General features: G+C 41.5%; 2 protein-coding genes across 3 annotated transcripts in view; one reads left to right on the plus strand and one right to left on the minus strand.

The window, feature by feature from the left end:
* Positions 1-14,612, plus strand: part of CLSTN2 (calsyntenin 2) — a 322,960-nt gene that overhangs the window by 80,291 nt on the left and 228,057 nt on the right. The window lies entirely within an intron of this gene.
* LOC310707855 (uncharacterized protein) lies at positions 1,317-10,597 on the minus strand (the record flags this gene model as incomplete). Its single annotated transcript, XM_083505313.1, has 5 exons — positions 1,317-1,445; positions 2,159-2,260; positions 4,144-4,187; positions 6,732-7,284; positions 9,812-10,597. 5 exons carry the CDS (start codon positions 10,595-10,597, stop codon positions 1,317-1,319), a joined length of 1,614 nt encoding a protein of 537 aa, XP_083361439.1.

A 14,612-nucleotide genomic window follows, 5' to 3' on the forward strand; every position in this document is an offset into this window, starting at 1 on the left:
TTGTTAGTACTTAACCATAACACCACCAGAACAGTAAATGAATGAAATTTAGGGTGATTTGAACACAGTGCAAATTCCAAATAAGTGCTAAACTTCTAGTCTTCATTTTGATCATTTTTTAGCAATTTGCCATTCAAGACAAGTTTCAACTGAGCTGGTAGAAAATAACATTGTGTATTCTCTCAAAGATCAGCTGCTGTAAGAATACAATAAAGAGACTCAGACTTACATAGCTAGAGTGAAAGTAAATTGCCTGATTCTGCTCAGTGGTGTGAAACAAAGCATAACTGTTGTGTAAATTTTCATTTCAATTTGTTGTTCTGTAAACATGTAATTTAAAGAAATATCCCTAATGTTTAACTAGAATTTGTAAATAATTTTTGTTTTGAACAAAGCAAGACTATGGGTTAAAGATGGAAAGGCTCATGTAACGTCTAAAAAGATTTCCAAATTTTTGGATTTTAGGGACAAGAAAAAACAGTGTCTTCTGTTTTGGAACTTTGCCCTCCATATGAAAGGATATTATTTTGTCACTATGTTGTCAAACCATATGAAGTATTTAATTGTGAAAACTCAAGCTAGTAGTCTGTGAACTCACTGATGGTGTTGTAAGTTTTTCATGCACTACATTTTTGTGCAAAATCTGATATTAGCTAGTCTTTTTCAGCATTAATTAGTTTGGTATTTATCAGTTTTTCATATTAATATTTTCACTTTCTTTGTCAGTCTGTAATTGTTCCTATGGTTGGTTGTTAGGATAAATCCAATGCATATGCCACAACCTACTTAAATCTGTAATCAATAAAGTTGTGGCCTGCTTTGATCCAAAATCACTGTACTGTGGTTATTGCTTCTACCCAAATCCAGCTCTTTTGGAGGTTGGCCCATTGTATCTGGGTGCGCAAGATTGTTATGCCTGAACATGTGAAGAGGATGTATTCTACATATGTTATTCATATGAAGGAAACATGAAGTCATATCAGTTCACTTCAGGGCATAGCTTGTAGTATCCCATGGGTTCGAGAAGGTTACTTGCTGTATGAGGAATTAAGAAGGATGCCTCAAATGATTATATTAAATTAGCTACGGTTAATGAAACCCACATTTGAAAACCTAAAATATCACTGTTTTAGTGGACCATTAAAAAGTTGTAGACTGTAGCTGGGACTGTACAAGAATAGAATAATGAACAACTTCAGTATTTTCTGGTTCATCAAGTTGTCATTCATCACTTTTAGTAGATAATGCTCATTTCCAGAGTCCACATTGAAAGGAAACAAGCACAAACATTTATTGAATTGGTAACACATTTGCAGTTACTTTTGCTGGCTAATGTGACTCAGTATAAGCTTTATCTCTAAGAAGAACGGAACACTGATAGGAAGATTTGGGTCACCCATGTGAAATTGCCAAGAAAGGGCTATTTCTATATGTGCTTTTGGGCACTACGGTGAAACAATTTGAAACAGTGTATTTAATGTGTAACAGGACTGACAGGTATGTTCTTTCCTGTCTTTATGCCAGTGTTTTATGGATATGTGGCCCACACCAGACAGGGTTCGCAACCTATTCCAAGCTCTATTCACAAACAATCTATTCTGGGTATTATAACTCCAATGTGTTCATGTCAGAACTGACATCTGCTGTCACAGCTTCAGAGCAAATGTTCTTTTCTGTGACTTGAAATATACTACAGTTTTGTCAAATATTGATGACCGATTGCTCTGGAGGAAAAAAGCTCCAGTATTTTGGTAATGTTTTTCTTATCTTCCTTATGTAATGATGCAGAAAACACAAAGCTAACAAGTTCAGAGCACTCTTATTTGAAACATAAAAGAAACAATACTAATACAGTATTGTTCACTTTCCATTAAACTGTGAATGAACTATACACAGAAAGGATGATGATTCATTGCTTTCCAGAGTATTAAGATAATACCTGCATAAAAGTTAAGTTAGTATCCCCCTTCCATAGACACATTGTGTACCTTTATTTTGTTAAAGGAATCGAGTGAAGTACTACAAGCATAGAATTTAGGATTATTTTCTATAAATATGATGCAAAATATTGCCCCATGGTGAAAAACAATAGAAAAATTGGAGTATATTTTGGGTACATGGGGGTGTTAACCATTTCAGATAGGTTTGATCCTCATACCTTCAGGTCGGTGTCTTCCTTCAAAATGTAAAGTATTAAATCTGAGTGTTTCAGTATTTTTTTCAGATTATCCACCTCTCGGTACTGTTCTCTAACCATTTCCTATATGGAATCAAACATTTCATGTGTTAAAATATGTTAAATTCAAATCCAGGTAGGATTCAGCTAGATCATTGCCTCCATGATCTCCAGAGGTGTTGGTGGTAAAATAAAATAAAGCACTAAATAATATACGTACGTTAGAATGAGATTACCATTGAAGGCATTCGTAATGAAGTGTCAGGCGTCAGAGGATCCAATCCAACCACAGTAGGTTGCCAGGAATCGATAAGACAAGGAAAGATTTTACCAATGTTGTTTTTCAGTATTCACAGAGAGAGGCTTAGAAATGCAGCTTCTTGGAGTAATGGTGTTGCTCCAAGTAACTCTCCACCCCCCTTCTGTCCTACTTCCTCATTCGTCAACAGCACCACCCACCTTACGGTTGCTGCTTAGGGCCATCTGTCTCCAAGCCCTTTGCTCTCCTACTTTCAATGCTCTCCGGGTTCTGGGGGAAGGGGGGGGGGTCTGAAATGCATTCCAGTGATAATGTGTCAGCCAGCTGCTCCAGCTCTGCCTTCCCCTTCTCTCCCATTCTTTCCCAACTTTTCCCCTCATCTGCCTCTGAGCTGTGACCTCCCACAAACCACTGTTGTAAATAATGTATTCCTCATCTCTGGAAGGGACAGGCTGGGGAGGTGGTCTTCACCATTCCTCATCTGTCCTGTCCCTGACATCAGGTTTCATCAGAAGCTGACTTTCCTTCCTTCACTATTGTATGCCTGTGTTTACAGGATAAAACGGTAAGAGCCATTATATAATATATACTAAATGATCAATGTCACCTTCATGTGACCTACTTTCTTTAAAGAGTTCACAAGTTCCACAGTGTTTTTTTTTTTCATTTCCATCCAACTGCCACACATCAGGCTGTATCCAGTGCTTTGCCAGAAGGGTTCTGGTGGTGCAATGAGACGTCTGTTTTTTCTGCCTCCATGTGCTCCAGAAATCTGTTCTGACGGGCCTCTGAACTCCCTGAAGCTGGGGGGTTTTTGCCATTGCTGTTACTTAATACAGTGGTACCTCAGGTTACATACGCTTCAGGTTACATACTCTGCTAACCCAGAAATAGTGCTTCAGGTTAAGAACTTTGCTTCAGGATAAGAACAGAAATCGGGCTCAGGTGGCGCGGCGGCAGCAGGAGGCCCCATTAGCTAAAGTGGTGCTTCAGGTTAAGAACAGTTTCAGGTTAAGAACAGACCTCAGGAATGAATTAAGTACTTAACCCGAGGTACCGCTGTAGTACAATGTCAAATATACAATATCATTCAAAATAATATCACAATAGGGGTGGGGAAGACAAGTACAGATAATATGATGAGACCAAATGATAAGAATAGCAATGTATTTCTGAAGCATGTGTGAGGTACAGATATACAGTGTTTTAAAGACACTGTTTTTAATATAACTGTGTTTAAAATAACACCACAGATTTCTACATCTCACTCTCTATATAGAACTATTAAAAATTGTTATAAATAAAATGTGTTCATATGGTATTCTCTCTTTGGTTTGTTCTTAAAAATAGGATGATAATCTATATTCTAGACAGAAAAGGACATTAAAATATATTTTTTACTATTCTGAAGTGTATTTATTCAGACCATAGTGACAAACAGAATGTTTAATTACCAATTAATTTTTATTTGTTCTGTTTGCAAAATGTTACTTTTCAGACAAGGTTATCATTGTAAGCTCCGTTTCACAAATAATCAGAAACAGTGAAACATTTGGTGCTAGATTTTAATAAACAAACAGACATGCAGATATAGGATTTTCTGTAATGAATCTGAGTCTCACAATTCATATGTAAAAATATCCTTTTAGGCTAGAATCCCATATCCACTTAAGAGGGAGTGAATCCTATGGAAATCAATGGCACTTACTTTTGAATAGACATACGTTTGTATTGTTAACGTTCTGCTGCTTTCTGCCATGCAGAAAGGGTTCTAGATGGGGACACTTTTGCAGGCATGGGGTGAGGAGGTTGCGTAAGAAGCCATTTTATCTCAGTAAGAAGCTAGCAATTGCCAGTAGTGGAGAGGAATCAGGGGAGGCTATAAGTGCCTTGGCTGCCCCCATTGCCTCTCCTTTAAATGAGAAAGGAGAGCTCCGACACCCAGCTGTCCTGTCCTGTATGCAGTCAGAGATCAGCTGGTCATTGTATTTGGGGCATAGTAGGAAACTTTTTATTTCATTCTGTGATTGGTTGGCAGAAGGGGCTTTATTTATTTATTTATTTATTTATTTATTGCCTATGGAAGTTTAATAAATAATAAGACTGTGGGGGTATTGCTTTTGTTTATTATTAACTGTTATTATTAATTGTTATTATTAACCACCCTGTGATCTTTGGGTTAAGGGCGGTATAGATATTTAAACAGAAACATTAGGTCAGCCTTCATAGCACAAAACCCCTTGACATGAATTACTTATCTTCATCCTCCCTGTGCCAATGTGTTACATCAGATGTTAATAACATGTATAATGTAAACCAGGGATGTGGAGCCTTTTGTTAGGGTTTTTATCCACCCGTGCTGCTTAGTAGTAGCACTATGGTTGTTTATATCATGTGAGTGTCTGAGAGCATGAGACAGGAAGTCTCAGTACTGTTGGAGAGTTTAGTTTCACTTGTGTGTGTGATGTTTTTCTGTACTGCTGCTGAGAGAGCACAGACATGCTGATGGATTCTTTGTATACAGACTGTAAATAAAGTAGTTTACGGCTACTAATTGACTCTTTCTTCTGCTATGAGATGCCTGAAGACGTGTGCTCCTCTCAGGAGGAGTGGTCACTTATCACCGGTCTCTCTGGACTGAGGAAGATTTACAGCCAGAGAGTGACTATCAGAGAGATGCCCCAGTGTCTTGGGAAGGTGGTGGCCTTCCCAGGCGTTTTCCCAACAAATGGTAGCAGAGGATGGTTGCATTCCATCGGATCTCTGCTGTTGCTTTGAGATTAAGCACAGTGTGTCTTTCATTCAGGGGAGAAGCTGCATTCCTGCCAGACATGGACGGCACTCACCACGGGGACTGCAACGCACCCGAACCACGCGTCTCGGGTGCCCTCAGGCTCCACTAAGTCCGCCTGCTAGCTCCCCCCCCCCAGCTGTAGGGTAGCTGAGGCCCTGGACCCCATGGTGTGCCCCGTCCCTATGGGTGCCGCGTGCCCCCTCCTGTCCCTCCCTAAGGGTGCTGCATGCCGCCCCTATGGGAGCCGCATGCATGTCCCTATGGGCGGTTTGCCCTGTCCCTGGGCACACCTCCCCAGGTGCCTGAGAGGCTTCCTCCACTGCTGGATGGGAGTTGTGGTTCAGCAAAATCTGGAGGGCCAATGTTGCCCCTGCTCAGAGCCTTTTTTTAAAGCCGGAATACACTCAGTTCTGGCACCCCTCGGGTGGGCTCCACTGCCATTATAAAAAAAACAAGGGAGGCATTCATGGTGAGTTTCGGCACCTCTTTTTCTAGAAACCTAGCACTGCCCATGCCATATGTAAACAATATACAATTTTACAGAAGATTTTTCTACCAACATTCTTCAATGAACTACGCAACTTGGACCTGTATAGTGGGCTTGAACTAGGGGTGACAACATGCATTTTGCTGCCTGAGACGAAGCTTCTGGTGCTACTCCCACCTCCTCGTTTTCTTCTTTCTCTCCCCATCTGCAGTAGAGTAGCAACTGACCTGCCACCCACTACCACAACATTCTTTTTTATGAATGCTGAATGCTAAGATGCTTAGGCCAACAGAGATTCTGTGAAACTGGATTTTTGGTTCTTTATTAGACCTTTCAGCAATCTTCCTGTAGTTCTAAGACACTATATATATATATATATATATATATATATATATATATATATATATATATATATGCAGGTTTTGGTGTCTTCGGGTGTCTTCCCGTGTAAGAGTTGGGGTGTCTAGGCGACGTTTCGACGAGGTCTCACTCGTCATCTTCAGGCTGGTGCTTTCGGCTTCTTGTTACTGGAACAGAGCAGGATCTCAGTGTTTGAGTTCCTATAAATACTGTTGAGGGGGTGTGGTGTATAGCCTCCAACGTTCTGGGCAGAGAGGAAGTTCCCAGGTTAGTGTGTCTTTTCTTCTTTTGTTCCTTAATTACTTGAGGGATATCTTGAGTGATTTCTTGAGTGATATTCTGAGTACCACTTAGGTGGGTCATTAAGTGTGGATTAGTTGCTAAAGCTTTTGTGTCTTGACCTCTTGAGCTTGTGAAGAGTTTTTCTGAGAAGATGGCTGTACTGCACTTAGTTGTGCTCTGGCTTGGCTTCGTGTATAGGGGCGAGCTGTGGTTTTGTGCCCTGTGCCAGCCAGATCTGTGTAGGGATTGCAGGGGGGTGCAGCATCCGGAGGTGCCACTATGGTTTGGCTAATGGATGGTGTCTGTAATTTATCTGTGGAGAGGGTCTGGGTTTGGGTCTGGTGTGGTTGATTGGTGATGGCGTTCTGTGTGCCTCTGGTTCTGGTGTCGGTTTTTGTGGGGAGGGCTAATTTCCAGATGTCTGGCAGGCGGGACGTGTCGTCACGCTTGTTCATGTTGTGAGGGTGTTTCTCTATCTCGATGGCTTCCATGATTATTCTCTTGTGGTGATGTTCCATGTTGAAGAGCAATTTGGAATCTGCAAAATTAATTTCGTGTCCTGTTTCTTTCATGTGTTGGAAAAGAGAGGAAGTTTTTTCTTCTTTTTTGACGGCATTCTTGTGTTCTGCGATACGTGCATTTATTCGTCTGTTTGTTTGTCCAATGTACGTGGCTGGGCAGACTTTGCAGGGTATTTCATAGACCCCTTGGTTTTCCAACTGGATTTTATCTTTGGGGTTTCTGAGGATATTGGCTATTTTTTGGTTGGTGCAAAAGGCTGTTTTGATATTGTGTTTATGGAGGATTTTGCTAATTTTATCTGTAGTGCCCTTGATATAAGGAAGGAGGGCCATGCCATTGTTTTCTTCTGTGTCTTGGTTTTTGGGGGGTGTTTCTTTTTGGATTAGCTTCGTAACCCTGTTTTGCTGGTATCCATTGGCGATTAACACATTTGAGAGATTCTGTAACTCAGTTGTCAAGTGGTCTTTGTCAGCCAGGCGTTTGGTTCTGGAGATGAGAGTCTTGGCTACGGAGTTTATTTGTGCAGGGTGGTGGTGTGATTGTGCATGTAAGTAGCGGTTGGTGTGTGTTTTTTTCCGGTAGATAGTGTGTCCTAGGGAGCAATCAGGTTTTTTGTAGATTAGGACGTCAAGGAAGGGAAGTTGGTTGTTGGCTTCTATTTCCATAGTGAATTGTATTTTGGGGTGTAGGCTGTTGAGATGTGTGAGGAAGCTATCTAGTTTTTCTTTCCCGTGTGGCCAAATTACAAAGGTGTCGTCAACATATCTGAGCCAAAGTTTGGGTTTGTGTTCTGACTTGTCTAAAGCATTGGTTTCAAAGTGTTCCATGTACAAATTTGCGATGACCGGTGAGAGGGGTGATCCCATAGGTGCTCCTTCTATCTGTTTGTATCTTTGTCCATTGTGGATGAAGTACGTGTTGGTTAGGCAGTGGTTGGTCAGGTCCAGGATGTATTCGGGGGGATTGTATTTGTTTTGAATGGCTGTCAAGGCTTCATTAATGGGCACTTGTGTGAAGAGAGATACAACATCGAAGCTCACAAGTAGGTCATCGGGATGTAGGTTTTGCTTCTTTATTGTTTCTATGAACTGGAAGGAGTTAGTAACGTGTGAAGCGATGGATTCTGCATAGGGCTGAAGTTGCTTAGCGAGAAATTTAGCGAGATTTTGTAGAGGTGAGCCTATGGAGCTGACTATTGGTCTGAGTGGTGTTCCTTCTTTGTGTATCTTGGGGAGACCGTAGAGTTTGGGGCATCTGGATGATTTTTCTCTGGGGATGATTCTTAGCTGGATTTCTTCACTGATAGGAGAGGCTTTTATTTTGGATTTGGTGGTTTTTTCCAGATAGGTGGTGGGATCTGTTTTTATAGGTTGGTAGGTAGGGTCTTGGAGTAGATTTGATAGTTTTGCTTGGTAGTCCGATGTGTTCATCACAACAGTGGCATTACCTTTGTCTGCTGGGAGAATGATTATGTTGTTGTCTTTCCTCAGGTTGGTGAGTGCTTTCTGTTCTTCTTTGTGTAAATTGCTTCTGGGTGGTTTGCTGGAGCAGAGGATGTTGGTGACTTCAAGTCTGATTTTATTGGCTTCATCTGGGTTGATTTTGGTTAGGCTAGCTTCGACTCCGCATATGATGTTTTCCGTGGGGATGCGTCTCGGGGCGACTGCAAAGTTGAAACCTTTGGAGAGTACTTTGGTTTCAGTTGAGGTGAGGATCCTGTCTGATATGTTATGTACTGTTTGTTTCATGGGTTGTTGTGGAGGGTGGCTGGGCTTCTGGCGTTTCTCTAGTTTGTGGAGTTTGTTGGTGTGTCTGTCTGTCTTATGTGAGGTCTCAGTTTCAGCTCTCCAGACGGCTAGTTGTTTGCATTTGTCCCAGAGTGCAGGGTGGATTTTGTTACAGAGTTTGAGGTGAAGAGTGAGCAGATCTTTGTTGGTTTGGTTTAGTAGGTATCTTTTCTTATGTATTTCGTTTCTGATTAGGGATAGTTCAGTTCGTTTCAGGATCCTTTCGGTAGCTGGGGTTTTAGAGTGGAATTTAAGTTGGAAGCATGTGGGAATTAAGTTGTTGTCTCGGCAGTTGCGTAGGAACAAGAGATCACATAAGATGGTGGCTCTTCGGATTTCTAGTTTCTCGTAGGTTCTTGTCAGCTGGAAGGTTTCCTCCCCGTAGAGGTGAGATATTTGCTTTCGTAGATTTTCACGGGTACAGGAATGCAGGTTTTGGTGTCTTCGGGTGTCTTCCCGTGTAAGAGTTGGGGTGTCTAGGCGACGTTTCGACGAGGTCTCACTCGTCATCTTCAGGCTGGTGCTTTCGGCTTCTTGTTACTGGAACAGAGCAGGATCTCAGTGTTTGAGTTCCTATAAATACTGTTGAGGGGGTGTGGTGTATAGCCTCCAACGTTCTGGGCAGAGAGGAATATATATGCAGGTTTTGGTGTCTTCGGGTGTCTTCCCGTGTAAGAGTTGGGGTGTCTAGGCGACGTTTCGACGAGGTCTCACTCGTCATCTTCAGGCTGGTGCTTTCGGCTTCTTGTTACTGGAACAGAGCAGGATCTCAGTGTTTGAGTTCCTATAAATACTGTTGAGGGGGTGTGGTGTATAGCCTCCAACGTTCTGGGCAGAGAGGAAGTTCCCAGGTTAGTGTGCCTTTTCTTCTTTTGTTCCTTAATTACTTGAGGGATATCTTGAGTGATTTCTTGAGTGATATTCTGAGTACCACTTAGGTGGGTCATTAAGTGTGGATTAGTTGCTAAAGCTTTCGTGTCTTGACCTCTTGAGCTTGTGAAGAGTTTTTCTGAGAAGATGGCTGTACTGCACTTAGTTGTGCTCTGGCTTGGCTTCGTGTATAGGGGCGAGCTGTGGTTTTGTGCCCTGTGCCAGCCAGATCTGTGTAGGGATTGCAGGGGGGTGCAGCATCCGGAGGTGCCACTATGGTTTGGCTACTGGATGGTGTCTGTAATTTATCTGTGGAGAGGGTCTGGGTTTGGGTCTGGTGTGGTTGATTGGTGATGGCGTTCTGTGTGCCTCTGGTTCTGGTGTCGGTTTTTGTGGGGAGGGCTAATTTCCAGATGTCTGGCAGGCGGGACGTGTCGTCACGCTTGTTCATGTTGTGAGGGTGTTTCTCTATCTCGATGGCTTCCATGATTATTCTCTTGTGGTGATGTTCCATGTTAAAGAGCAATTTGGAATCTGCAAAATTAATTTCGTGTCCTGTTTCTTTCATGTGTTGGAAAAGAGAGGAAGTTTTTTCTTCTTTTTTGACGGCATTCTTGTGTTCTGCGATACGTGCATTTATTCGTCTGTTTGTTTGTCCAATGTACGTGGCTGGGCAGACTTTGCAGGGTATTTCATAGACCCCTTGGTTTTCCAACTGGATTTTATCTTTGGGGTTTCTGAGGATATTGGCTATTTTTTGGTTGGTGCAAAAGGCTGTTTTGATATTGTGTTTATGGAGGATTTTGCTAATTTTATCTGTAGTGCCCTTGATATAAGGAAGGAGGGCCATGCCATTGTTTTCTTCTGTGTCTTGGTTTTTGGGGGGTGTTTCTTTTTGGATTAGCTTCGTAACCCTGTTTTGCTGGTATCCATTGGCGATTAACACATTTGAGAGATTCTGTAACTCAGTTGTCAAGTGGTCTTTGTCAGCCAGGCGTTTGGTTCTGGAGATGAGAGTACTCTCCAAAGGTTTCAACTTTGCAGTCGCCCCGAGACGCATCCCCACGGAAAACATCATATGCGGAGTCGAAGCTAGCCTAACCAAAATCAACCCAGATGAAGCCAATAAAATCAGACTTGAAGTCACCAACATCCTCTGCTCCAGCAAACCACCCAGAAGCAATTTACACAAAGAAGAACAGAAAGCACTCACCAACCTGAGGAAAGACAACAACATAATCATTCTCCCAGCAGACAAAGGTAATGCCACTGTTGTGATGAACACATCGGACTACCAAGCAAAACTATCAAATCTACTCCAAGACCCTACCTACCAACCTATAAAAACAGATCCCACCACCTATCTGGAAAAAACCACCAAATCCAAAATAAAAGCCTCTCCTATCAGTGAAGAAATCCAGCTAAGAATCATCCCCAGAGAAAAATCATCCAGATGCCCCAAACTCTACGGTCTCCCCAAGATACACAAAGAAGGAACACCACTCAGACCAATAGTCAGCTCCATAGGCTCACCTCTACAAAATCTCGCTAAATTTCTCGCTAAGCAACTTCAGCCCTATGCAGAATCCATCGCTTCACACGTTACTAACTCCTTCCAGTTCATAGAAACAATAAAGAAGCAAAACCTACATCCCGATGACCTACTTGTGAGCTTCGATGTTGTATCTCTCTTCACACAAGTGCCCATTAATGAAGCCTTGACAGCCATTCAAAACAAATACAATCCCCCCGAATACATCCTGGACCTGACCAACCACTGCCTAACCAACACGTACTTCATCCACAATGGACAAAGATACAAACAGATAGAAGGAGCACCTATGGGATCACCCCTCTCACCGGTCATCGCAAATTTGTACATGGAACACTTTGAAACCAATGCTTTAGACAAGTCAGAACACAAACCCAAACTTTGGCTCAGATATGTTGACGACACCTTTGTAATTTGGCCACACGGGAAAGAAAAACTAGATAGCTTCCTCACACATCTCAACAGCCTACACCCCAAAATACAATTCACTATGGAAATAGAAGCCAACAACCAACTTCCCTTCCTTGACGTCCTAATCTACAAAAAACCTGATGGCTCCCTAGGACACACTATCTACCGAAAAAAAACACACACACCAACCGCTACTTACATGCACAATCACACCACCACCCTGCACAAATAAACTCCGTAGCCAAGACTCTCATCTCCAGAACCAAACGCCTGGCTGACAAAGACCACTTGACAACTGAGTTACAGAATCTCTCAAATGTGTTAATCGCCAATGGATACCAGCAAAACAGGGTTACGAAGCTAATCCAAAAAGAAACACCCCCCAAAAACCAAGACACAGAAGAAAACAATGGCATGGCCCTCCTTCCTTATATCAAGGGCACTACAGATAAAATTAGCAAAATCCTCCATAAACACAATATCAAAACAGCCTTTTGCACCAACCAAAAAATAGCCAATATCCTCAGAAACCCCAAAGATAAAATCCAGTTGGAAAACCAAGGGGTCTATGAAATACCCTGCAAAGTCTGCCCAGCCACGTACATTGGACAAACAAACAGACGAATAAATGCACGTATCGCAGAACACAAGAATGCCGTCAAAAAAGAAGAAAAAACTTCCTCTCTTTTCCAACACATGAAAGAAACAGGACACGAAATTAATTTTGCAGATTCCAAATTGCTCTTTAACATGGAACATCACCACAAGAGAATAATCATGGAAGCCATCGAGATAGAGAAACACCCTCACAACATGAACAAGCGTGACGACACGTCCCGCCTGCCAGACATCTGGAAATTAGCCCTCCCCACAAAAACCGACACCAGAACCAGAGGCACACAGAACGCCATCACCAATCAACCACACCAGACCCAAACCCAGACCCTCTCCACAGATAAATTACAGACACCATCCAGTAGCCAAACCATAGTGGCACCTCCGGATGCTGCACCCCCCTGCAATCCCTACACAGATCTGGCTGGCACAGGGCACAAAACCACAGCTCGCCCCTATACACGAAGCCAAGCCAGAGCACAACTAAGTGCAGTACAGCCATCTTCTCAGAAAAACTCTTCACAAGCTCAAGAGGTCAAGACACGAAAGCTTTAGCAACTAATCCACACTTAATGACCCACCTAAGTGGTACTCAGAATATCACTCAAGAAATCACTCAAGATATCCCTCAAGTAATTAAGGAACAAAAGAAGAAAAGGCACACTAACCTGGGAACTTCCTCTCTGCCCAGAACGTTGGAGGCTATACACCACACCCCCTCAACAGTATTTATAGGAACTCAAACACTGAGATCCTGCTCTGTTCCAGTAACAAGAAGCCGAAAGCACCAGCCTGAAGATGACGAGTGAGACCTCGTCGAAACGTCGCCTAGACACCCCAACTCTTACACGGGAAGACACCCGAAGACACCAAAACCTGCATTCCTGTACCCGTGAAAATCTACGAAAGCAAATATATATATATATATATTCCAAGACACAAATCCTTGGCCATGCTGAAAATACATGGTTTTTCATTGGTGTATGTTTACCCCAATAAAATATATTTATTTTCCATACCTGATATGTTAATTCTTTAGTAATAACCTGTGCTTACTAGATAGAGTGCCCTCTTTGCAGCCCTTAATTTCCTGTCCAGTAGACAGAAGCTGTTGGAGGAAGAGGAAAAGGGGTCGAAGATTTGTTTAAATTCCCACAAAAGCCACAATTATGGTGTGATTTGTTCTTTCCTGTGCTAGGAATTTTCATTTCTTGGTAAACTGCTGAAGAGTAAAGATAAATGTTGGGGTTCAGTCCCAGTATGATGCTTTGAGGGAATCCTAGATTCAGCCTCAGTTAGGATGTTCATATTTGTTGCTCCTTTTTATGACATTTTTTCCTGCCTTTTATCATATTGTCCCAGGGCAGGTTGCAGCAATATGAAAATATAATATTAAAATCATTTAAAACAATTTATAATTTGAAGACTAAGAAGATAATTGGAGACTCTAAAGTTGAAGAATCTTTTGGTGCTTCAACTGTATATATTATTTTCATGGGCATGAACTAAATGTAAAACAAGCAGTTAAAGAACTGCAAACAATTGGGGAAACTGAAAAAGTATAGATCCTTTGTTATATTTCAAATTGTGTTACTAGTTTATTTTGTTTTTTCTTGTTACGAAGGGTAAACTGCTTTGCTTCACTTGTTCCATTACTTTGTTTCTTCCTGTGCTTAACACCCTCCCTCTTGTTTAGTAAGCTCAACTTGTCTACCAAGGTCACTGCTAGACACGTTCTGTTCAAATGGATTTTGTAAGTGTGTACCTTGACATTCTTGGTTATGTGCTCACATTTTATGGGGTGTGTGAATTGTTTTAATTACCTAATTGCTAGAGTAATTGGGGCTAAGACTCTTATTTTAATGGAAGCCTGAAGCACAGTGCATCGGCAGCAGCTTATGGGCTGTTGTAGTAAATAACCAGGCAGTGCTGCTGAATATGACAAGCCAATAAAAGTAATTTGTGTCTCTTTCATTTCATAGATCCTAACACCTTTCAGTATGTCCTTCCAAATTCCTCACTGCTGTTATATAGAAGGTCATCTTTAGAAACAGAGCTAAATGAATTTATTTACCAAACCCCAGTTAGATATGTAGAAACAAATTGGTGCATAAAATTTTACTGAAAATGCATTACTTTTAAAGACCATTATTTCCTTCCAATTATGAACTTGCAAAGGTGGAGAAAACTCTTTTATCTGAATCATGGAGAAAAACAGATAATTAGATAGATGCCACTTGCCATTTGTCTGCAGGTGTTTTGGTTTTTTAAGAATATAACATGCCATAGCCTCCAAAGCCATTAATGGAAGGTAGAAAGTTGCAAAAAATTTTTGTATTAAAGTGAAATATTGAAAAACACACACACCAAGACCAATAATGTTTTATGCAGTGAATTCAGTTCTAATGATTATACAACTATAGCTCTAATTTCTTTTCTAGTGTGATATTTTAAAAATGATATTTCTGATACATATTTCTTATAGGAAAATGATACA

Source organism: Podarcis liolepis, assembly GCF_965112155.1.
Source record: "Podarcis liolepis genome assembly, chromosome: 5".
Lineage (NCBI taxonomy): Eukaryota > Metazoa > Chordata > Lepidosauria > Squamata > Lacertidae > Podarcis > Podarcis liolepis.